The 26,229-nt window shown below is 43.0% G+C and overlaps 1 protein-coding gene across 3 annotated transcripts in view; it reads left to right on the top strand.

The window, feature by feature from the left end:
* Nucleotides 1-559: 559 nt before the first annotated feature.
* BRMS1L (BRMS1 like transcriptional repressor) overlaps nucleotides 560-26,229 on the top strand; it is a 31,012-nt gene continuing 5,342 nt past the window's right edge. The window contains exons 1-7 of one of the 3 annotated variants that reach the window (XM_020801980.3): nucleotides 560-831; nucleotides 12,086-12,176; nucleotides 13,567-13,694; nucleotides 15,757-15,836; nucleotides 22,257-22,353; nucleotides 24,184-24,267; nucleotides 25,850-25,914. In XM_020801980.3, coding sequence (XP_020657639.1) covers nucleotides 696-831; nucleotides 12,086-12,176; nucleotides 13,567-13,694; nucleotides 15,757-15,836; nucleotides 22,257-22,353; nucleotides 24,184-24,267; nucleotides 25,850-25,914 — 681 coding nt within the window. In that variant the 5' untranslated portion in view covers nucleotides 560-695. The remainder of the gene's footprint in view (nucleotides 832-12,085; nucleotides 12,177-13,566; nucleotides 13,695-15,756; nucleotides 15,837-22,256; nucleotides 22,354-24,183; nucleotides 24,268-25,849; nucleotides 25,915-26,229) is intronic. The other 2 variants (XM_020801981.3, XM_020801982.3) reach the window with 2 other exon arrangements.

The raw sequence follows: 26,229 nt of genomic DNA on the forward strand, positions 1-26,229 counted from the left end.
ACACGAAAAAGAAGCCAAGAGAGCAGCTGCCGCCGCCTTTTGCTTGCTTCTCTCCCTGCTCTCCCCCACAGCCTCCGAAGCTGTAATACTCCTAGGAAAGTAGACACCACAAAGAGCTCCCTGGCTGCTGGGGTCCTGCTTTTGAGCTTTTTTTGTGCAGGGTAGGGAAGAGCGGACAGCCTGCTGTTTATTGTTTTAACTGCTTCTCGCCAGTTGCCTGCCTTCCTTTCATGCTGAGTGGCAGTTTTAAGCATCTCTTCTTAAGAGACCGTTCCAACATCCTCCTACGTCGGGGCCTGGCCTCCCACTCGCTTTACTACTCTCTTCACTCCTCCTCTGTCCAGCTCGGGAGCGCAGCCGCTCTTCTCCCCCCGACCCCGCTCGCTCCCCGAAAGACTACACTTCCCGACATGCGCCGGGACATGGGACGCTCCGCCAGGCGCCGCTTTGACTGCAGGGAGGCCCCCCCTCCTCCGCCTGCCAATGAGCGGCTGAATTGAGGGTTAGGTTGTGCCTCAAGCTTGTTGTCGGCGGAGTGGGGGGTGGGGTGGGAGGATGGCGGGGTTTCGGTGAGGCGGGGTTTCGAGCGCGTCGGAGGGCTGGGCCGGCGTCGGAGGTGGTGGAGGCGGCGGCGGTGGCGGCGGCTGTCCCGGTCCGAGTGGGTGACGCCGGGCGTCTGCGGGAAAGCGGGCGCGATGCCGGTCCATTCGCGGGAGAAGAAAGAGAACCACCACGATGAGATGGAGGTGGACTACGGGGAGAATGAAGGGAGCAGCTCCGAGGAAGAGGAGTCCGAGAGCTCGTCCGTGTCCGAGGAGGGGGACAGCTCAGGTGAAGCGGGGAAAGGGGGTTCCCTTTGGCACGAGCGCGCCCGGGGCACGCAGACACGGGCATACACACGAGCGCGAAAAGGCGGATTCTTGTCTTGCTGGGGTCACGCCAGCCACTCCCTGCCCCGCCCAATGGGCAGCCCGAGGGCTCCCTTTTTGTAAGTCAAGATCTCTCTCTCCCCCTCTTCCCCCCCCCCGGCCACCAACTCCATTTATTCTCATCAAGGAGGGGCGGGATTTGTTAGAAAGCTTCCTCTGTTTTCCTGGATTCTGCACATGGGAATACGAGGATGTGATCTCCTTTTACTGGCTCCTTCTCAGACTGGCGAGTCTTCATCTTCCCTTCCCATACTCTCCCCCCCCCCCCGCCCCATACACACACACACACACGCATTTGCTTCAGGGCAGACTTGTTGGGATGATGGGAATGGTCTATTGACAAACCCGTTGAGGAAGCTTTTATGGACCGGGAAAGAGTTTTCATCCTTTCCCTTCATCCTTTCAGTCTGTCACAAAGGACACACGGGTTGTTTGGGCAGGCAGAAGTAAGCAGGTTTAGTCAACGGATGGACTAATTTGCCTTATTATTCTAGCCTTTCCTCTACTTTTAGAAGCAAGAAAGAATGTAAAGTATTTGAATGTGAAATACTTTGTATGTTCTTTCATAGTTGCTTCTGTAGTCTTCCTGTCTAGCCCTATAAGCATTATAGACTCATCCTTTCTGTTTTGTACAGGCTCAAATACATTGAATGTGAATTTGAGCTTCCTTACACACACATAATGCATACTTTTTAAATAAATTTTTCCTGTCTGTGATATATATCTGCTTTTATTTACCCTCCAGGCAAATAGGTGGCTTGTCTCATGCTCGGTATCTACAAGAAACATAATCAGATTTCCACTACAGAAGCTATGTTCTTGCAGCCACTACAGTTACCCAGGGTATTAGCCTAAAAGCCTGCATTTTCTCCTCCGAACAACTAAGTATCATAAATGTGCAATCAGTTTTGGGACAAGTTAAAACATTCACTAAAATATCCTGGTTTTCAGAGTTCTCCTTTCTTACCCCTCACTTTAGTTGTTAGTGCATAACCAACCAACTGTTTCTGGGAAACTCAAAATTAAAGCATGATAAACTTTTTGATAATTAGTTTCTTATATTTGAGTACCTAGGTTCTATTTTTAACAATACTGTAGTAATAATCACCGATATTGCAAGATAACAGAGTCCTTGCCTACCGGCCTATGATGAGAGACATGATGTGAAAGGAAAAAGGAATTTGAAGAGAATCAGAATCCATGCATTGGAACAGCAGGGCCTTCTCTTGCTGATAAATAGGGCCAATTAGTTTCCATTTTTCTGTGATGTTTGTTCTGGCAAAAAGGATACATCCTTAGTGACTCTTGGTCTCTTGGCCAGTGGCTGGAGGCCTGATTATTTTAATCTTATCTTTAAAGTACTCATCCTTACGGATTTGTATATACTAAAGATAAAGAGAGAGATTCTGTATAAGCTGTGTGCACAATACTGTATATTATCTGTCTACTACAGAAATAAATTTGTTAAGATGTTCTGAACCTATAGCAGGTTGTCTTCCAAAAAACGGAATGCAGGCTGTTCAGTGCTTGCAGTATCGAGTTTTGAAGATCCCTCCCATGTTCAATACTGGATATCACCCTTGACAGCATGTAAGAAATAAGTTGAATCTATCCATTGCACCTATTTAACTAAGATAATGTTGAATTTCTTTTCAAGCCATGTTGTCATATAATAAGGTGCTACAATGGATTTACACTGTCCATATGGTTTTTTTATGTGCATTTTGTCAGACATCTCTTAATCCTCATTCCTTAGTATCTTGTAGCAAAATGTCTCAATATACAAAGAAATGTATTAGTCTGTATTATTCTTTAGCATGGATACGAGATAATAAATAACAGTCTTTTTGTCAAATCTCTACTTTATTTTCAATTGAATGAGTTGAAACTGAAACTACGGTACTACTTATTTTAATTATAGTCCATAAGGAATAGGACCTCTTTTTAAAAATGAGGACTCATTGGTCCTAATGAAGCAGTAAGGTGCTTCAAAGTAGCATTCGTGCTTCTCTGTCGGTTAAAGCAGGGGTCCCCAACCCCCGGTCCGCAGCCTGGGCCAGACCAGGCCACGGAAACAGATCTTCCTCCCACCCCTGCACGCACTCCCCCCGACACAGCCCCTTCACGCATGCATGCAAGTGAGCCCCCACGAGCGCCTCCACCCCTTTGCGCATGGGCGTGAGTGCCCTGAGCGCCCCTGCCCTTCGCGCATGCGCGCACATGCGCCCACACATGCTTGCACAAGCACCTCCCCACTGTTGTGCGTGAGCGCAGGGGGAGTGCCCTGTCTTCCCCAACTGGTCCGCACTGTTAAAAAGGTTGGGGACCACTGGGTTAGAGGAATTTTAATCTTCCCTTCATTTCTGGCCAGATAGCAGTTTTCCATTGAACACTTGCCATCCTTATTTCTTTTCATTAACATAATATTTGCATAAATTTTTACCTGTCTCAGGTTACATTCCTTTGACTGATTGTGGATCATAGGAAGCAGTGCAAGTCCTACTGCAGTGGCAGAATAGAAGGCCAGCCAGCAGAATTACCCTTAGTTTTGGTTGTTTACATTTATATCCCACCCAACTAGTAGCTAGGCTACTACTCTGGGTGGCCACTCTGGGTTGCTATACTGACCACTTCTGCTTGCCCATTGAAAGCTCCAACATGGAGTATTCAGGGGTGGCTCTTGTGGGTGTGTCTAGGATTAACATTAAAATGATGCTAAGCCTCATTTTTCTGCCATGTCTTTCATTAAGTAGGAGGAGCAAGTTTCTTTCTCTTGGATGCAGTGACTATTTGTAGTCCAAGAAGGCAGGATTCTGAGGAATATTGCCTTGTGAACAAATTCCATGTGGTCTGTGCTGCCCATTTGCCCTGGCATGGCTTCTTCCACCTACCCTACAGGCTGAACAAAGCAGGGGTGGTTTGTTTAACATGACTCCTGAATTGGGATTCTCAAAAACAAACAAACAATACTGATTTGGGATGGTGCCTTGTGGAGGGCACAGCAACTGATCTATGTTCAGATGTCATGGTAAATTACTACTACAGTGGTGCCACACTTGACGACGTTAATTTGTTCCAGCGAAATCGCTGTAGAGCGAAAACGTCGTAAAGCGAAATAAAAAAGCCCATTGAAATGCATTGAAAACCGTTCAGTGCATTCTAATGGGCTGAAAACTCACCGTCCAGCGAAGGGATGGCCATTTTCCATGCCTGTGCAGCGAGGAATCTGTCCCTAAGCACAGCGGGGAGCCATTTTCTTCAGCCAGCGGCCATTTTGAAACCCAACGATCAGCTGTTTTTGATCGTCGTAACGTGAAAATCAATTCCCGAAGCAGGGAACCGATCATCGCAAAGCGGAAAAACCCCATTCAAACCATTGGTTTGTGATCACAGAAGCGATCGCAAAAACATTGTCGTGAAGTGGATTTGTCATTAAACAGGGTAATCGTAAAGCAGGGCACGATTGTACTTTCAGCCAGTCACAAATGTGAGCAGGAAGAGCAAAGTAAGAGCTAATAAGCTGCATGCAGCTCTTCTTTATTGCTTGGTCATTTTATTCAGTGCAAATGCAGATATTAGGAAAGAACCCCGGCTCCCTCAGCTGAATTGAGATTGCAGGGTTTTCTTGTTTTGTCATGGATTCTCAGATGCACATGTATATGTGTGCATGCATGTGCGTGTACACACAATTTGTGTGTATACACACATTTATGTATATGTGAACACAATTATTCTGCTAAGTACGCGAATATCCCATTTTCCTTTGTGTCCTCCCTTTCATCTCTGAAAGTTTAGAAAACAGCAAAAATTAAGTTTTTCTCCTTTTCTGAGGAGTGGGTTCTCTGTCAGGATGCTGTGGCAGTTACCGAGCACCAGCACATTGTTTGTCTTACGGAATTGGAGCTTAACTAGCAGTGGTTGCTCAGGTTCTGTAACAAGGCTTCTCTTTTGGGTAACTTTGTGTACTGTTGACTCACAAAAATCACAAACATATTGGGAATGTAACAGCAAAGTTTCCCTGTGAAAGCGGCTCAGTCGTTTGGGTATCTGGCTGTGGAGCTACAGGTTGGGAGTTCAATCCTCCACTGTGCCTCTTTGACAGGGACTTCACTTCATGCTCCATAAGGTCCCTTCCAGCTCTGCAGTTCTAAGGTTATTATTATTTTTAGGTTATAAGAACTCAAGAATAGCCTGTGTCCGTCTCCCAGCATGTATTCAAGCATTATAAAAATGTGTATATGGTATTCTTCTTGCTTCTTTGAAGAACATTTTACAATTGTTTTCCCCATTTTAATGTGTAAGGGGAAAATATGTTACCAATAACATATTTATTGTAAGCTGCTGTGACTGATTCAACACAGGACTTCAATCACATTATAATATACATCTGTGAAGATGCTTAGTCATCCAGATGAGGTTATCTGGAAGTTGAGTCATGGCAACTGGATTTCTTTCAGACCAGGGGGAGGTGAAACCAACGTGGAGGATATATCTGGGGTCTCCTACCAGGTCTCCTCAGACTGAAGAACTACTTGGTTGAGTAGCGAAAGGTTTCAGCCTAATAAGAAGTCCAGTTGCCATGACTCAACTTGCAGCTATTATAATATGTAGGACATCACTGGTATATGAAACTCTAGACCAATGATGGGGATAGCGTTACCTTCTAGATGTCGTTGGACTGTAACATTCTCTCCCCCACCCCCATCTGTGCTGGGTAACGATGATGATTGGAGTTTAAGTCCAACAATATCTGGAGTGTTGCACCTTTCCCATTCCTCGTCTAAATATTAAGAAAAATGCTCTCTCTAAGTCTGCAAAGCAAAGCATGCTGTTGGTATACTGCTCCATAGCACTTAAAGCATGCTGTGGGAGGTTTACAATTTAATTATGTACACTACACATTCCCGCCCCTCCCCCCCATGAACTGGGTACTTACTTTACCAATCTTGGAAGGACAGGAGGCTGAGTCAGCCTTGAGCTGGCTACCTGAGCATATCTGGGTAGAACTTAGGTTGTGAGCAGAGTCTTGACTCCAGTACTGCAGTTTAACCATTGTGCCACAAGGCTGTTTAGCGTACACTGGCTGTACTATATGTGTACCACTGAATGTAATCTCAAATGATTGCTATACGGATCTCTTTGAAGTGCTGCAGATAGCAATGAGACAGTAATGAATCAACATTTGTTGCTTGTAATTCTACTACTTACAATATTAAAATGTTGTTGGAGTGTTAGCCTTGTGATTGACAAGAGTGATCAGGTAGAGAGAAGACTTGGTATGCTTATCTTGCCCTTATTGATTCAGGCTGCTTTATGGTCACATACAGTTCATCCACTGGTATATGCAAGCAATTTTTTGTATCATTTTTATTCAGTTGGCAAACAGTCTAGTTTAAGCTTCATTTTAAAAACAGAGACATCCAAAATAGACAACAATGGCAAACATCTACTTTCCCTGACATGATATTATCTGGCTAATATCTTGTTACTTAATGAAGTAGGCTGATAGAATCAGTGGGGATTTGGTGAATCAACTCCTCTGTAATTAAGTTTCATGGATTCAGATGGACTTATTCTAATTATTAAAGATCTGGCATCAATGTTTGGGTCTTAAAAATCTTCTCCCCATTCCAAGGTTACTAAAGGCCTCCTCAGGGCAAAAGAGAGCCTGAGGGAGCCCTGGAACCTGAAGGGTTGAGGATACTGAATTCAGTTCAATTCAATATTACCATCATAAGCTGATGATATCATCCTTGTGCAGTGTAAATTTATGCCAGTAAGGTTTCAGACATGGAATCCATGAGGATTAATTAACCATTGATTTCATAGGTCTCATTCATTCAGTGTATTTACGCTAGCTGGGAGTTAGATTTAGCTCACTGTATCAGCAATAAATCCCAGGGTTTATGTCACATCTGTTCTGTATTATGTGAAGAATCTGGAAGCATGGTGTGGCTCTAGTTTGAAAAAATAAGCTTTCCTACTTTGCGAAGCAGACCGCCGAAGAATTGATGCCTTTGAATTGTGGTGCTGGAGGAGGCTCTTGAGAGTCCCCTAGACTGCAAGGAGAACAAACCTATCAATTCTAAAAGAAATCAACCCTGAGTGCTCACTGGAAGGACAGATCCTGAAGCTGAGGCTCCAATACTTTGGCCATCTCATGAGAAGAGAAGACTCCTTGGAAAAGACCTTGATGTTAGGAAAGTGTGAGGGCAACAGGAGAAGGGGACAACAGAGGATGAGATGGCTGGACATTGTCTGCGAAGCAACCAACATGAAATTGACACAACTACGGGAAGCAGTGGAAGACAGGAGGGCCTGGCGTGCTCTGGTCCATGGGGTCACGAAGAGTCGGACACAACTAAACCACTAAACGAAACAAAACTTTGCGAAGGAGGGATCTCTAGAGGCATTTGTAAGATTTGTCCCATGTAGTCCTGAAACTATTTTTAAGGGCTGTGCATCTCTCTTCCCAGAATCTGAGGCATCTTCTGGTGCCAATGGAAAGGCCCTTGAAACTTGCCATGCCAGTTCAGGGTGGAGAGTGATTCCAAGGATGTTAAAATTAAGGAAAGATCCTGCAAAATCATTGCCTGGCAAGAACAAACTTCTGGGAAATAGGAGAGGTGATTAATGTGCTATCCTCAACCTTGTAGTGGTGATTTGCCTTTGACTTGTCTATCACTTGCTTTTTAAATCCTGTTTGGTGCAAATGTTGTCTCTTTTTTCAGGTGTTGTGTGCGTAAGAGAAATCTTACGAAAATAAACTACCAACCATTTTCTTTGAATTAAAACAAATGTAACTGAAGAGTCTCTGTCATCTTGATATGGGGTTCAATACTTTATTTCATTGGGTCTGATATGAAATTAATTAAAATTATTTGATTTTGTAGTATAGAAAATGTAACTAATCCTAGTAGTTATTACTAAATTTGCATTTCTAAATCAGACCTTGGAAGTAATTTGTTAAAAATTAATTCATTACCTCAGTATTCAAATTTTAAACGGTTTTAAGAGCCATTGGCTGAAATGCATTTGGGTAGAGTCGTTGGCAGTGGCACAGTGCTGCTGATTAAAGGCTTCCTTTACCAATTTCGGGATACATGTCTCTTGGTTGCATTGTGTGCACGCCATATGCACCTCAAAATGACAAAACAAAGCCTTTAATTAGTAACAGCTTTCCTTTCTCAGTGATGTTGCTCCCATTGTGCAGGCGGAACTGCAATAGGATTTCAGTAATTATTTTAATTGTGAAACAGCAATAGTGTTTTAACAGAGTACCTTTATTCCAATTTGTTACTTGGCTGGGTTATTTTGTTTGTGAGGCATGTCACTAACATGATAAACATTAATTGATCATTATTTTTTTCATCTGACTTAATTTCTAATCTCTGTTTCATTACACTAACGTTTCCAAGCAAAGACAGTATGTTAGCATATTTAAATTATATATAATATATATATAATTCTGGAAAACCATACTCCTAATTCAGGGCTTTATTGCAGATAGGCTGCACCATGGCTGAACCTTTAAAACTCAGAATCCTGCTGCATCAAATTGTCGAGCACTAAATTACAGGCCTAAATTAATGCATTCTAACTTCAGTTTCTGAAACATAAAATTAGTATCATTGCCTCGGGGAACATAATAGCACTTCGATTCCCTGTGTATTGAAAACAATAGCAAGACCACTCTTTTTAGGATTATTCAGTATTTCAGAGCTTGCTTGTCATGTATGCCTTTTTAGTGGAGTGTGTCAAGAGTTTCAAATCAGCATGTACTGTTTTTCCATCATGTTCTGATGGGAGTTCAGGTAGCATAAAAATTGTCAGTTATTTTAAACAAGGCAAGTCGTAGTGGTGCAGAGGAGTACATCTCAGAAATCATGAGCATATTTCTGACTCTGTACAAATTTTGTTCATCTGTAGTACATGCTGACTTCATTTGTTTCCATCTCTTCCTTATTCAAACACAAAAAGAATGCCAGCAGATCATCTCTACATCCTCTTAGGAATGCATCACTGGAGTCTTGGGCTGTGATTTCTACTACCAGGGGTTACTACTCACTCCTAAAATATTGGTCACCTTTGTACTTCATGATAAGGCAGGGCTGCTTAGGAATCCAGGCTCATCTGGGACAAGTCAGGTACTGTGCACAGTGCCCTATCACTCATGCTTACAACGAGAGTAGCTAAACAGACCATAGCTTGTTTATTGTGACATGCAAACCTAGCAGGGAGGCAGTTCTGCAAATAAGCCAGGATTGGTTCTGTGATTAATTCTCTGACTTGTTGGGAGAGACACATGCTGAGAAGCTGGCTTCCCTACTGACTTCATATGTTGCAATAAGTAGACCATGGATCAAAGTTCTGTGGTTCCTTTAGCTGTTCCCACTGCACATAGGAGTGATCGGGCAGTGTGCAGTGACACATTGGCTCATCCACAACAACGTGGAGTTGTCTTGAATTCTGATTCATCATGACATATGAATGCAAATTGGTCTTGACATTGCTAAGTTACAAATAAATGATTGAAGGTGGCTGCATTCAGACATTGGCATGATCTATGCTTTATTATGATGAAAGTGAGCTTAGCCTTCCTACTGCTCCCTTTCCCTACTGGAACAACAGTGAATATGAGTTCAAAATATTTTGCTTCCATTTTTTTAGTAACCACTGTTTCCTGTGTCATCTGTGATTAAATTCATGCTGTGATTAATCTTAGCTGTGGTTTGTTTGGAACAAGCTGACTTCTAACTGTGGTTTATGAAAAAAAATTGTTTTAGCAAAAAAACAAAACCAAGAGTTAATCACAATTTAGGGTTTGGACAACAGGGTAAACTGTGGTCAACTAAAAACAGAAGTAAAAGCTAAATTATTCCTCATAATCACTCTGGGAGACAAGAGGGAAGGAAGCATGCATGAGACTGGAGCAGAGGCAAGATAAGTACCTATCACACATGCATGATCGTTGCATGCAGCAATTGTAACATATTTCTTTGGAAACCATTCCAAGATAACTCTCATGCTCTTGTATTAAAGAGTGACAGGAGTCAGCAGGATATGTTCCTTGTTTCAAATCTTGATTCAGAAATGCACTCCAGGGACCATAGAATTGCATCTTTAGTGTTCAAGTAGGTCATCCTTATTAGTGTGCTTACATGCATGTAGAGAATTTCATTGAAGGGGTTAATATTCTCATACAGGGAAGGAAGTATGCTAGCCCATTATTCATTATGACTGTCTTCACATGGAAAGCAACAGTCTGAAGAGGACAGTCTGCATTAGAATGATGCTTGTAGAGACCCATCTGTAGAGGAGGATACAGTCTGCTTCTGATGTGGCTTTCTGCACAGCACATTAACCTCTTCATGTGTTGATTTGTGCAAACACCAGATAGGTTGTGGGGCACAAGAGGTTGGGTGGGAACACACTGAACTTGGTGGGCTTCGTGCAGCCTGTGGGCTTCAGGGTTACCATTGCTGGGTTTGAATGACATCAAAATCTGTCTTTTCTTCCAAAGCAGAGCTAAGCTAGACTCTAACTGTGTTTATATAAGTTTTCTGTAGCTTACCATGGGTAAAATGCAGCTCATTTGTGTGACGCAGGGGCATGTCTCAGTTGCACGCCTGGTTGCTAACATGAATTGGATCCCAGTGATTGTTACAAAGCACATTTTGTCATCCTGACACAAGGTTTTATTGCACACTCCTTGGTTTAATAAAAGCACTATAAAGTTGCAAATTGATTTGCTTTTAATTGTTTATAGCTACCCATTTGTATGCATTCTGGTTCAGGAAAGTCACAAACAGTAGTATAGTGGTAACGATGACAGTTTATGCCTGTGCTCATCTTGACTGGTCCCATTGACAGCTGTTCCTCCCGCCAAAGAGTCCAAAATGTTGGCATTTGGATTGGTCCATATTAATAAATGAGAAGGTGGAATTTTGTAAAAACACTCTCAAATCCTTTGCAGTACAACAGAGATAAAAGTAAAGGTAAAGGTTCCCCTTGACAATTGTTGTCCAGTCGTGTTCAACACTAGGGGGCGGTGGTCATCCCCGTTTCCAAGCCATAGAGCCAGCGTTTGTCCGAAGACAATCTTCCATGGTCACATGGCCAGTGTGACTTAGAGATGGAACACTGTTACCTTCCCACCGAGGTGGTCCCTATTGATCTACTCGCATTTGTATGCTTTCAAACTGCTAGGTTGGCCGGAGCTGGGACAAGCGATGGGCGCTCACTCCGTCACGTGGATTCGATCTTACAGCTGCAGGTCTATAGATCTTACAGCACAGAGGCTTCATCATGTCCCTTGCGGGATAGCTTGCAACAATATCTCATTCCTAGGAAAATCCATCCCCCCCCCCTTCCTGTTATTGTGCAAGGCCTGGGTCTGGTGCACATGAGTAGCAAAAGAGATACTGTACTTGCTTTACAGTTGTCTTAATATAATTTAATCCAGACCAGGCAGTGTTACATCTCATGGCGAGCAACAGTACTTGCCAGTCTGGAAAGCATTTTCAAATGTTGTGGGAGGCTTTTCTTCTTCTTCGGTAGGAGCCATACCACTTCACAATTTAGACCAGTGGTTCACAACCGTGGGTGACTCAGGTATTCTTGGCTACAATTCCCAGAAGCCTTCATCACCAGCGGTGCTGCTGGTGGGGTTCCTGGTAGTTGGAGTCCAAGGTCACCTGGGCTACCCAAAGTTGGGTACCATTGACTTAGACTGTGAAACTCTTTCCCCAATCTGTTTATTGTTCTAACTGGAGGCGTCTGAGGTATTGTTACCAATGCCACATCCTGTTAATCGACTCATTCAGATTTGACGGCTCCTTGTTGGACAATAGTTTAAAATATTAAAGTAGTTGGCTATGAGATGAAGTTCAAATTGAGTGAAGTGCAAGCCTGAGCAATTGGGTTCTTTTCCAGGATTAGTTGTGGAATAGAAGGAAAGGTTTGGGGTCTAGTTTGATGTGCTTGATACATTTTCCAGTAATTGAAAAGGCCTTTCAGAGAATGTGTCCTCTTGAAACCTCATCTTTAAGAACACTAGCTGAGTTAATTTGGTCATTTTAGGCATATATTATATACAATAAAATGAAGGAGACAGAGTGAGTATGTATTCTTAAAGTGGATAATTTTTTCCTCAGAAATGGATGATGAGGACTGCGAAAGGAGAAGAATGGAGTGTTTAGATGAGATGTCCAATCTTGAAAAACAGTTTACAGACCTCAAAGATCAGTAAGTAAAACAATGACTTAGAATTTCATTTGAATTCCCTTTCATTTGCACCCACCCTGTATCTCTTGTGTCGTAGGAGCAAGAGTAGGCATCTGTTAGATAGGGATCTGCTGGTAGTTCTCTGGAGGATTTAGTAGAAATTAGCAAAGATTTTAGACTACTCAATCTTGAATTGTATATAAAAATACACGTATTCCCCATTCTGGTTCTGAACAAATCAGGGGAGAAGATTAAGAATGCATTTTGTTTGCCTGTGTGTTAAAAGATTGCAGACTCTGTCTAGAGCAGTAAAATCTAACTTGGTGCCTGAACTAATGCTCAGAGAACATTGTGCTTCCTAATTCTCAATATATATGTCTGATTGTTTCTCTTCCACTGTTTTGTAGTTAGCTCTGGTCGATGCCCCTTTAGATTCTGCAATTTAAAAATTACATAGAAATGCATTTCTACTAAATCAAGCCATTCATGCAGTGCAATCTGATTTATATTTATTTGGAAGTAAGTTCTGGTATGCTCTGCAAGGCTTACTGCCAAGTTTGTGTATAGAGAACTGCTCTCTTAGCACCCTCTGCCTTGTCTGGCAGTAACTTTCCAGGTCTTTGGACAGGACTCTTCCTCATCTCTATTTAGTGATGCTGCAAACTGAATCTTGGATAACTTGCAGATTGGGTTTGATTTGGTTGATCTGGCATCTGAGTCAGGAAATCCCACAACGGCTAGCTTCTATCTCTAGCACTAATCAGACAGTCATAACAAAATAAGTCACATTTTTTTGTCCTTCCATGACCCACCAAACCTGCTGCCTCATTCTGCCCTGTAATTTGTCCCTGTAACCAGGATGATTGAAGATATTGGTTTGGGTTCAGGCTTTGTTCCTCAGTGCAGGAGCATCCCTTCAGTGTACGTCTGCTCCAGGGGTTCTTCTAGGGAGGAGGGAGGTGAATTTTGCTGATTTCCCCTGCCAGCCAGAGCTGCCTGTACTCTCCAAAGCTGGCTCCACGGCAGTGGAGAACTCTTTGGGACAGATTTTCAGAGGTGCCAGTTGCTATAATAGAAAGGGCAGATTCGCTACATTTGTTCCCCTTCTCACCAGGGTAAATTGTCTGGTAAATTATTTGGCATTTATGGACAGAAGGGATCTTTTAATTCACAGAATGCAAAATCTGGATCCAGCCCAAATCATGTGTACATGGTAAATTTGCTGTAGTTTATGGTACACTTCAGTCTGTTTTTGGGTGTGGCTAATTTCGGCTTTGTTGATGGGCTTAATGATCTGCTGGAGTATGGCCAATGGCATCCAGGGAAAGAGATTCTTAGAAATATTAATATATGCTGATCTCTGCGTGTCTTTGATATAATGCACTCCATCTTCATCTTCATTACGTTAAAGACTTTACAAAGAGAGATTAAGCCAAGTGGATGCAAAACTACAGGAGGTCATTGCGGGAAAGGCACCAGAGTACTTAGAACCACTGGCAGCTCTGCAAGAAAACATGCAAATCCGAACAAAAGTGGCAGGTAAGTGCATGAAGTGCTTGTTGTTGACTCAATTAGCTGCATCCTGCAGAGCCTGGACGGAAGTGAAACGTTAACAAAAAGGTTTGAATCTGTTAGTTTCTAACTCTCAACTACAGTACAATTTTTGGGTCTGTACTTGGGTAATGATTGAATATGGAGACTTTCATAAGAATACAGGCCTGTTCTGTGTCTCAAAAAGATGGAAGTGTATGTTTGTATTTTTCTTCTGTGTTTCTCTTATGGCGTCAGTGCTCCTCAGAGGGCCAGTTCTGATGAACTGTACTAGGCTTAAGGTAAAGGTAAAGGTTCCCCTTGACAATTTTTGTCCAGTCGTGTTCGACTCTAGGGGGCAGTGCTCATCCCCGTTTCTAAGCCATAGAGCCAGCGTTTTTTTGTCCGAAGACAATCTTCTGTGGTCACATGGCCAGTGCGACTTAGACACGGAACGCTGTTACCTTCCCACCGAGGTGGTCCCTATTTATCTACTTGCATTTTTACATGCTTTCGAACCGCTAGGTTGGCAGGAGCTGGGACAAGCGACGGGAGCTCACTCCGTCGCGTGGATTCGATCTTATGACTGCTGGTCTTCTGACCCTGCAGCACAGGCTTCTGCGGTTTAGCCCGCAGCGCCACCACGTCCCTAGGCTTAATAAACCATAATTTTTTTTCAACTGGTTGGAATGAACTTCAAGCCTGCGCTCCCCACTCCCTCCTTCAACTAGCCTTGCCCAGAAGTTTTGCCATTTAAGTCATTGTCTGGTAGGTTCCTCTTGAGCCCAAATCAATCAATACTGACAATGTTCTGGAACAAGAAATGCTATAGTAATTCAGGATTCCAGCCAGTAAGCTCACATCAGAACACAGTTTCCTGTTTCAGATATACTGGGAAACTGTGGCTTGAAGAGACCAGGATTGAAGACTGTAAGAAGGAAACCCAAAGATCAGATGCTTATTTCCAGCTTTATAAGTCAGGGTTTATTAAGCCAGGTTGTATTCAGACAGACCATTAGTCTTCCAGGAACATTATTCCTGTATGCAATAGTAGCCTTTTGCTACTGATTTTATAGAATTCTACTGATTTTATAGAATTCTGTGTCATAAACGTGAATCTCTGTGGCTTGGAGGTTATGTTTATCATTAGCCACAGGCAAGTAAAGCAGACTTGCTCTGTATTTCTGGCAGTTTTTTTAAAAAATCCGTATTGCAATTGTCTGACTGCCTAGTAAAGGGTAAAGCGCACGTACTTGTCCATGTTCACAGTCAGTACTTCCCTTCTGGTTTGGTTTTCATCTTGTACATCAAACATCTAATCTGCTTTCTAGATCAAGAACCTGGTGGGGGGGAAGCAGTTCTGGGGCCCATTGGGAAGGAGAGTCTCAGGAGGTAAATCAATTCAGGAGGTGAATTGATTGTAAACATCATTGAATGCACACTCTGAGCTGGGGCCATGGTTTATGCCATGACTTGAGGTGCTCCTTTGGGGATTCACAGTGGCTTGTGCACAGATGCCAAGGACTTTCACTTATGTTTTGGGTTGTATCTTCTTGTGCTTCATGGAGGTTATTTCTGAAGCTTGCTTGAATTTGGGTGTATGCAGGTTTTTTATGGGTAGTTAGGTAATGGAAGAGACTACTATTGAAAGTAATGATCTAAAGCGTTTGACTTTCTCACATAAATAATGATGGCAAACATTGTTTTATGGTTTCTTCTAAGGGTCTATAGCAGCGGTGAAGAAGTGGGGCTCTCCAGATGTTGCTGAACTACGTTTCCCATAATCTCTCATCATTAGCTTTGTTGATGAGGGTTTGTAGGAGTTACTGTCCAGCAATACCCACAGGGCCACTGTTAGCCACTACTAATGTGTGGATTTCATAGGAATATTTAAGTAAATACAGAACAATGGAGATATTTCAGTGGCCTTATAATTAAGCTTCTTTACACATTGCTCAGATGAACAGCCAATTTCTCTCTACAGTATATTTGTTATTGAGTGAGACTTATGGATGCTGTGTTGTCTTTTCTAATCTAGGTTTAAACAAAAAAAACCCATATTTGTTTGTAGGTATCTACAGAGAGCTCTGTTTAGAGTCTGTGAAAAACAAATATGAATGTGAGATTCAAGCTTCCCGCCAACATTGTGAGGTACTGTTTTCCACTGAAGAACATTTTCATTTGTCTATATATGATGATACTTAGTTGTGAGGAAACCCATATACACAGTCAAAGTGAAAAGCTGACAGACATTTCTGAATGTAGAACACTGTACTTTTACATCTATTATAAAAAGAGCAGTAGTTTCAAAATTTCTGAAAGACACGTTGAAATTCTTGTTAGTCTGTTTATTCAACCTTGTGGAATCCTTGCTTAAATGGTGACATGAGTACCATGTTTTGTGTTGAGTGTTACACTGGGAACACACAACACATTCCTCATTGTCTGTGTATGTCTTCCCCAAGCAGTGGCAGATGAGGCAACCACTGTGAGATGTGTTTCAGTTCTGTGAGACATCTGACTGTATCCCTTCTGTACAGTTTTGGTACAGAAGGGATGCAAGTTCTGTGCTTAACAACAAGTTCTTTGTTCCTGCAGTATCTGCCATAGTAGGTTCTTACTGAATTGCTCAGAGGGGAGCAAAGAATACAGACATAATTTAATTCAGTTTATGAAAATTGAAAATTATTAAATGAACATGTATAGGAATTCTTTAACCTGTACTTTTCTGAAACCTGGTACAAGGTAATGGTTATTATAATTCCTGAAACACCGCTTTGCAGTGAAGCAGAGCCTTCTAACCCATCTAAGAGTGTTATTCCTCAAAATTAAGGTTAAACAAATACATCCATTTCTATTGTTTACATTGAAATCTCCTTCTGTTAGCAGCTATCTTTCAGTAGGTTGGGGAAACAGCACTTTGATAGGGAATTGTGATTCAGTTTTAAGAGATGGGGTAGATGCTGTGTGTTTACATCTGGATTGCCATTTCGTGCATGTTACGTATTTCTATGATGCAATATTTTCGCAAAACTGGTTTTTTTTAAAAAAACACATGTCAAAATGACCTCATTTGTTTGTTTATTTATTTATTTTAGAATTCCACTCCTTGAAATTGTCAGGATTTAGAGAAGGAATAAACCCATGTTGCACAGTTTATTCACTATATATTTCATGTATTTGTTTATAGTTTTTTTGCCAGAGTCCCAAAGAATTGTAGGAAGGATAAGGATATTCTCATAAGAACATGTTCAAAATTTCTATTAAAAGCCTGTTCTCTATAAATCAGTATTCTTTAAAAACATGGCAGATACAGTTCTAAGAGCCAATTTCAACACTGTGTTTAAAGACCAAAGGCCCTATGGCAAGACACAGCTGTGGCTACATGCCAGAACTCTAAATAGTGATGAATCCAGCCTGATGTTTCTGGGGAGAGAGTTCTACAATTGAGGGGGTTGCTATAGAGCAGTGGTCCTCAACCTTGGGCCTCCAGATGTTCTTGGACTTCAACTCCCAGAAATCCTGGCCAGCAGAGGTGGTGGTGAAGGCTTCTGGGAGTTGTAGTCCAAGAACATCTGGAGGCCCAAGGTTGGGGAACACTGCTATAGAGGAAGCCCTACCTTTTGTACTCACTAGCCTAGCCTCCTCATGTAACAAGGCCTCCATTGAGGTTCATATGGGAAGCTAAGGTCTTTCAGAAATCCTAGGCCCAGGTAGGGCTTTTTAGGTCAAAATCAGCACCTTGAATAGAGCTGGGGGCAAATTGGAATCCACCACACTTGATTCAGTCCTGGTAATATATGATATAAAAAAATGCAACCATGTACCAGTCTAGCTTCCCCCCCCCCTTTGCCATCAGGTATTCTGTACTCAGTGACCCTATACAAGGTAAGTGAGATATTTAAGGAGTGTTCTTACCATTTCTACATCCCCCGATCAGTTTCCATGGCTGAGTGGGCATTTGAACATTGTTCTGTGGAGTCCTGGTCCGTCACTCTATCTACTACACCACACTGGGAATCCAGAATGGCTAAAGAGTGTTTAATGGCAGCCCCATGTATACCACATGATGGAAGTGTATTTGAGGCATTGATCATTAGACCAGTGACACTGTTTTTGTATTCTGGCCCTGTTGATTCTGTTATTTGGTCACTGTGAAAGTTTGGTTCCTATCCCAAGTGCTCATCCTTAGGATGCGTCTTGAGTCCTAATATATTTTAAAAGTAAAAAATGAATGTCTGTGATTTCTCCTTTTAAAGCATACTATGTTACTGACACCTCTCTTTGTATTTATAATTCTTCTTCGTGGCCTCGGTGAATCACACTGTGGGTGATCCGTGCCTGCGCAGAGCCTCTTCGGAATATTCTAGAGCTTCTGTGGTAGCAAAAAAACGCATTAGAATAGACCACTCCCCCTCAGTATAAGTACCTTGACACCAGGACTCTCCCTTCAGTTTCTTTCAGCCGCTACGTTGAGCCTTGTATGTCTATCTTCTGTGAGTCTGAAAGTGAAACAAGTCCTTTTTGCTGCTGAACTAATTTTTTTCTCTTTATTGTTAATTAAAGATACATATACGAACTGTTTTTAGTTTTCTTCTTGGTGCCTCAGCCTCCAGCCATCGCACACACCCCTCCCTCGTTCCGATTTTTCTTTTTCTTCTCTTAAATTGTTCATGGCCCCTTTGGGCCTGTTCAACCACTGCGTGATTTGCGATAATAGGATCCCGCTATCGAATGGTCACGCAAAGTGCGTTTTTTTGTTTAGGCGAGGCACATCAAACCTCCTCGTACCCTCATTGTAAAAATTTCAAATGAGGAGTCCTCCGTTCTTGCCGATCTCGACTCAAACTCTGCCTCTGGGAACAGTCTTTGCAACCGGCAAAGCCTATAGCTCAAACTACATGTAAAACCACCTCACAAGGTAAAGCCATGGAAAAAGCCATTGCAGAATCATCGAAAAATCGTTCCTCTGCTACGCCATCTCCCTCTGATGCCCCTTCCACTTCATCAGAAACTTCTAAGACGCACAGATCTAAATAGCTGACATTGAAGCCTTTCGGAAAGTGAAAGCCTCCTCCCGATCCAGTTCTCTGTCTCCCGCAATCAAACCGATCTAAACAAACCAAATCAAAGACCCCGACAGTCCCTCACAGCAGGTTTCCAAACTCGGCAATTACATTTCTGTAGTTCACCCTCTGATGATGAAGGACTTCTATCTCATCAACTGGTTTCTCATCAACCGGTTTCTCAGTCACTGATGTGACACGAGCGAGTAGACTGTCTTACTTCCTCACCTAATAGTTCCCAGCATATCTCTCCTCCTAATCCGTCCACTGACGCCTCCCCAGAGAAAGAGAGAGGAACCTGAGTCTCAGCTGGACACAGTGCCCTATTCTATGCCATTGGGCCGGCCTCCACGGCCACTGGCGCACTATCAGGCGCATCCAGCATATGAGGCAATTCCACAAGCGCATGTCGATCAATCCCACGCACAGTATGCTCATCGGGTAGACATTTGTCCCGATCAGTGCTTCTCTAACCTGTCGGCTGCAGATGTTCAACTGGCTGCCTCCTGCAGTCCGGTACTAGCATTGCGCCAAAAACCTCCATCCCAGCAATCTTTTGTGTCAAAGAGGCCTTATCACTCAGAGGCATGCAGCCATCATATGATGCTTCATCAACCACCGGTGAAAATCAGGGCAGTTGAGAAACACGCTTCCACCCGCAAAGCATTCGCAGCCCCTGTGACTACATATTTTCCACCTCAAAATGATAAAACTCACTCCTCTCACTCGGCATCCCCAGCTTTGATTTACTCTACATACCTACCTATGCGTCCACCAATTCGGCCTCAGCCGCCTTCGACACCATAGAGACACTGGTTCCAATATCACAACCCTCGATATCCATCGTGGTCCATGGACGCCCCACTTCGATCTTTCTTGGTTGCTAGACATTGGCACCAATCTAGACACAAAGTCCGTCAATATCGAGATGCAGACTTCAACACCGAGACCCCATCTAGTTTACCTCCACCCATGGATGCACCTTTGACATCGATAACAGTCAACAACTCTCGATGTCGACAAATGTCCATGGACATGCCACACTCTTCAGACGCAGACCACCATCAACATTACTATCATCAACATCCTCTCAACACTGAGGTCAGTCGACGTTCTGTTGACTCCATGCTTGATCCTGAGGGCTCAGAACATGGTTCTCGACAGCAAACTCCATCTGTGCTTCTCACATCACCAGATTCTGACCTCGCAGATGTAGATCCTCCATCCCCAGCAGAGGATTTCCAAACTTACACTCAACTCATGATCCGCATGGCTAATTCATTGGATCTTCAAATCCATCACCCCACAACTGAACTGGCGGATCACGTTTATGATCCTATTCTAAGAACACAACTACCCCAGTCCATATTTCCATGCTACCATCTCTTCTTAGCACTGCTCAGTGATCTCGGACTAAACCAGCCTCCTCTCACTCAATCTCGAAAAGAATCAGTAATCTCTATCAGATATATGACCCTGGAGCGCTTTTTCTCCAGAAACAGCCGGCCCAAAATTCGATATTTGTCAAGGCCTCACAATCACGATCTCAACACCGACAGTCCCTTATCCCACCTAACAAAGACAGTTGAAGAATCGACTCTATGGGCATGTGGCTTTACTCATCAGCGGCTTTTACTATGAGGGTAGCTAACTACCAAGGAGCAATGGGGGCATATCAGTGCTTCCTTTGGGATAACATGGCCACTTTTCTTGACTTGTTACCAGAAGACAAAAAAGTATTAGCACTAACCTTCCAACAGGAGGTCCTCTCTGTCGCCGAACAGCAGATGTTCTCTGCCAAACACACAGTAGACACCACGGCTAAATCCATGGCTACCTCTGTCATGCTCAGACGTTTCTCCTGGCTAAGGACAGCTGGCCTTGTGGAAGATGTCTGGTCTTTCTCTCTCGTCTAATAGAGTCTATCTCTTGGCAATCATCTCTTACCAACCACTGACCTCTGCATCAGCTCAATTTTTCAGACATCCCATGCTCAGGTACTTTCTTAAGGGATTGTCACATGCTTACCCAGACGTTCACCTGCCCTCTCCACAATGGTCCTTGACCTTAGTCTTGTGACAACTCATGAAGCCTCCGTTCGAACCGCTAGCCTTAGCAGATCTCAATCTACTTTCCTTCAAAATGGCCTTTCTCGTTGCAATTATTTTACCTTGCTGAGCAAGCAACCTTCAGCCTACGCCATGGTTACCATTACATACAATTCTATCCTGATAAAGTAAAGCTGTTCCTCAATGTCTCCTTCCTCCCTAAAATGGTGTCTCAGTTTCATCTCTCTCAACCACTAGTCTTCCTATCTTTCTTCCCATCACCATCCACAACCCCCAAACAACTTCTTCATACTTTGGATGTCACGAGGGCCCTCTCCTTTTATTTGTCGCGTATGCAACCCTTTCAGTGTTCCTCACGCCTTTTTGTCAGTCATCAAATTCCTAACAGAGGCCTACAAGTCACCTCCCAGACGATTTCTCTCGTTGGGTTGCCTCTACTATTCCGCTTGCATACCAGCTTGCTCGACAGCTGGTCCCTCAAGCTATTCACCCTCATTCCACCAAGGCGGTGGCGGCCTCTACAGCATTCCTATGTAGTGTGCCTGTCCCTGACATCTGCGCCTCATCTATGTGAGCACAATCCACCTATCTTCATCTGACATTATAGACTAGATGTTTGACAGAAGTCTGATGCAGCATTCGGAGGTGCTGTTTTGTCTCCCGCCTTGGCGTGACACCCTGCCTCCAGTTAAGACAGCTTGCTAGTCACCCACAGTGTGATTCACAGAGGCCACGAAGAAGAATGGCAGGTTGCTCACCTGTAGTTGTAGTTCTTCGAGTGGACCTCTGTGATTCACACATCCCACCTGACCTCCCCTCTGTCATGCCATACAATATTTTTTTCATTGCAGCTGTTCAGAGAGTCCTGGCGCCAAGGTACTTATACTGAGGGGGAGGGGTCTAGTCTAATGTTTTTTGTTACCGCAGAAGCTCTAGAATATTCTGAAGAGGCTCCGTGCAGGTGCAGATCACCCACAGTGTGAATCACAGAGGTCCACTCGAAGAACTACAATTACAGGTGAGTAACCTGCCGATATCTCCGCTACTCTGAAACTCTGAGAATTGGCAAAAAGTGGCCTTCGTTTCCTTGTATATCTTTAACAATTGAAAGTACTTCTTGGGAGAAGAACCCCCCTTTTAACCCATCTCTCTTGTTGTGTCGTGCACCCACTTGAATCTTCTTTAAACAGATACACCCTCTATTTGCATGTGTTGCATCTGCTTCACAGAACAGAAGCAGTAACTTTTTCTAGTATCAGATGCCAACCTTTTTTTACACTGCTCCTGGTACTCTGAACTACTGAGAGAATGTATTGTGTACATAGGGTCTTTGTGAAGGAAGCTACTTGTACTGATCTTGAGAGCCCAATCCAGTAGGAGATGTCTAGGGTGTTTCTGGTTGACCACTGTTTGACTACACTAACTTCTCTTTTCAGAGTGAAAAGCTCTTGTTGTATGACACTGTTCAGAGTGAACTAGAAGAGAAAATCAGACGACTGGAAGAAGACCGACATAGCATTGACATTACCTCAGGTAACTAAGAGCTGGTAGAAGCTGAATAAATAGAAGGCCGTTCAAACAAACAAATTGCCAGGAAAGGAGTCTGTTCTTAGAAGGTGGAAATTAACCACAACATGCTGTTGGCATTATTAAGTTTCCTCCTTTAGATTTATCCTCTGCACACATTCTTTCCATTGTGACTTTGGTCAACCACCTCATGTTTCTCAGCAATGAAACCCTGAGTGTGTCAGTGGTGATACTGCAGGAACGTTTTCTGTTGAAATTTGCACAAAAATTCCCCACATTGCAACTGAACACCACTGCAGCTGACCTTATTGGGGGCAGAAGGGTGGGCAGGCTGGGAAGAGCTCACTTATTGTGACAGTAGCTTGCAGCTACTCTGTTATTTAAAGAACTGTACCAGAGCTCTTCTTTAACTTCTACCTTCTGGCTTGGTTTTTTCTTTCTCCTGAGTGGTAAGGTAAAATCCTGATTCCCCAACAAGCATCTGTCCTCCATTGACAGCCCCCCCCGACAAACTGTTTTACCTCTAAAATTTTCATCCCAGTTCTGGAGTGTCTGTGAAATCCCACCATTGATTTGAATGAGGGGGGGGGCGTGGCATCATCTCAGCCCTGCTTTCTACCAGGTGGCCCAAAAAGTAACTTTAGGCCGTGATAACTTTGGCCGGTCTATAGTACCTATTCTGCAACCAAAACCAAAACACACTTACATGACCTACTTGTAATTTTGTGAGATTTCTGCCAATGTAGTGGACAATATTGACAGGACTCGTGAAAAAGGACATCACCAAGAAAATTTGTCTTTGGGGCAAGATTTGTCTTCATTTTTTATGGCAAGAATGGGCAAGGTCTGGAGGCTAATTTTCAGGCCCTGGAACCTGCTGGGGACCACACCAGCCACTCAGACAAAAGGTGTGGGAGGGACCCCGAGCTGCAAAAATATATCTTGAAAGCTACATGTGGCCCCAGGCAGTCAGGTGCCTTCTCCTTACGTGTGGGATGGCCTCTAACCCACAGATACAGTAAGCAGTGGTGTCGTGCTTCCTTCCAGCCTGCCCCTTCTTCTGTCTCAGCCAAGATGCTGTCATTGGGCAAACTGGAGTAGAGTCAGGCCAGAGGGAATCCTCACTCCTGGCTTGTCATCCTGCCCAATGTCACTAAGCACCTCGATGCTAAGCAGTTCTTTTGTAATGGTACTGAGTTTGCTGGTATTGACTCTGGGGGAGGGGCATTACACTGGGGACTCCATAAACAAGTGGGGGAACACCCTTGTGTCCCGCCATTTGAACACACTGGCCCTTCATCTTGCGAAGTCCTTGTGCTCTAGGGAAAGGTAGAAGAGGCGCAGTAGTAGCAATAAGGTGGAGTATGACCTCAGAATAGGAGAGATGTGATAACAAACACATCTTGCATGGAAAACGTTCCATTTGAAACATCTCCTACTAGGGCTGAGGAAGAGGCTTTTCCAAAACTGTAGAAAACTGCTGACAATTCTGGCAACATGGTGTAATATATGTGAAAATTAGCCCAAACTAACTGCTTTTTCTCTCCACATCACTGGTCTCTTCCCGTTTTATTGCCTATGCCATAAATTAAAAACTGTATAATTTAATGTAGTGACAATTGTAGTTCCCAAAAAACGCAGAAGGTAAGGTATACATTTGCTTGTTACAACTGTATAGAGCTGTCTTCCCTGGTGAGAAACCAGAAGTCGGGTAGCATCTTTAACTCTAACAAGTTTTTGTTTTTCATAAACTTTCGTGTATCCAAGCACACTTTCAGATTAATGCTGCTGCAGAAAACATTTTTTTTTTAACAGCAGTGTTTTCTGTTTCTTTAGAGTTATGGAATGATGAACTTCAGTCTAGGAAAAAAAGGAAGGATCCGTTTAGCCCAGATAAGAAGAAGCCTGTAGTTGTATCAGATATCCTTTTATGGTCACTATGTGGGTATAATTATTTGCCGAAGTGCAGTGCTTTTCGTTGTTACTTTGTAAAACTTCCGTTAAGAAACACACAACAACAGTCTGACGCCTACATGCGAAGCATGAGCACCTCTACGATTGCCATGTGGTTTTATTTTTTTAAAGAATATGACATCTGGTGTGGTTATAATATCACAGTGACAGTGCTGAAAGCATTTAAAAGTTGTCATATGAAGTGTTAAAGAGAACATAAGATTGGTGCTACATCATTTTCCAGTGTATACACTACTATCCGTGCACTTCACTTTGTTTCCTTTGAAAGCTAAGAGTTGTAGCTCTGTTGGCAATCACTGCAGTTTGCAATATGCCTTTTGGATACACATGAGTCCTTTATAATAGTGGCACACCAATAACAGCAACTTTTAACTATTTAGAACAGGAAAGATACATAGTCACAAATTTAACCCTGAAAATAAAACAGAGTAACACTACTTCCCCCCCCCCCCGGCTTTCCCCTTTTCTATTGTCTTAAATGTAAAACTAACTTGATACTACTAACAATCAACTACTTACATATAAGTACTTAGGAGTCAATACTCTTCATCACAATTGGATTTACTCCTAAATAAAACATGTATACAACGGAGTTACAAATTCTTATGATAGAACTCTGAACCTTCGTTTAATAGTGGTTTTGTTTCCCTTTCAGCTTCTTTGAGCTATGCAGTATAGTCTTTTGATTTTTATTCCTGATTTTTCTTTTCAGTTTTATTTAAAGGCAGCTTTTAGTGCTATACAAGAACACATCAGAAGAGAAAAGGGATCAGGCAGTCCGTGAAGCCTGAGAAATCTCTCATTGACCAGGAACCATTTATTTCATGCCAATGGTGCCTTCTAAATCAGCTGTTTTTATTGTACTCTCTACTTTTGGCCCAGTGGCATTCTGTTAAATCCCTGCATGATTTATTTCTCCACATAGTCTGTCTTAAATTTGCTGAGAGCACATAAAAGCCCTCTTAATACCTCAATTTTTGTATGTCCAAGGTGGGTAAATATGTTGGGGTGAAGGACTGCTTCAGCAGCTGCGGAACCATTCCAGGCATTACAAAGGTGGACTGTGTTAGTGTCAGGAAGATGTGGACTTGGCCACTATAACATGCACACACCCCTGCAAGGGTTGCTGGGGAAGGGAAAGGGGGCAGTTAAAATTGCCTCCCTTACCCCTGACCATTCAGAAAGCTAAGATAATTGTTTTTCTGCTGTTGCTGGTTGGTCAGTTGGGCATTAGGGAAAAATAAGTGCTCAGTGTTTCACAAGACTCTGGCTACATGCAAACCTTGGGTTGCTCCTGTGTGCTGTTCATTGGCTACTACAAGTTGGTGTTTTATGAACTGATATACCCACATCTTCTCTTCCTGTAAACTTCCTGAAAATCTATGTCACAGTATATAGGTTGCTACAAGTCTTGTGCTTGAAGCCTGTCTTAGTACCGCTTTGATTTCATTACACTTACCTAGAGTGGTCTGCTAAAACTTTTAATTTAACCTGGTTTAGAGATGTGCAAGTCCCTTAACGTATGAACGACCCTATATAGTGTATATGCTGCAAGACCTTGATATACTTGAAGATTGGACAACAATACGGAAGGTATGGTTGAATGTCAATGTATATGTGTTTTTCAGGGGGAAGGACTGATGTGTGCAGACGTGGCTTATATATGGAAGTGGAATGGTGGGCACTATCTTGTCCTTTACTTTAGGAAGCAAAAGGTCTTGAGCCAGCTCTTTGGAGGACAGCTGCATATATTTAACTTTGCAGAGAGGGAAAAATGATCTGCTCTTGAATCACATCCCTCCCCCCACCCCACAATCACGGAAAAGTAAGTTTTCCACATTTCACAGGTGATAGTGAGGCGAGGGGATAGATCAACCAAAACCAATAATGGACAGAGGACTTTATTTT

Source organism: Pogona vitticeps, chromosome 1 (genome assembly GCF_051106095.1).
Source record: "Pogona vitticeps strain Pit_001003342236 chromosome 1, PviZW2.1, whole genome shotgun sequence".
NCBI lineage: Eukaryota > Metazoa > Chordata > Lepidosauria > Squamata > Agamidae > Pogona > Pogona vitticeps.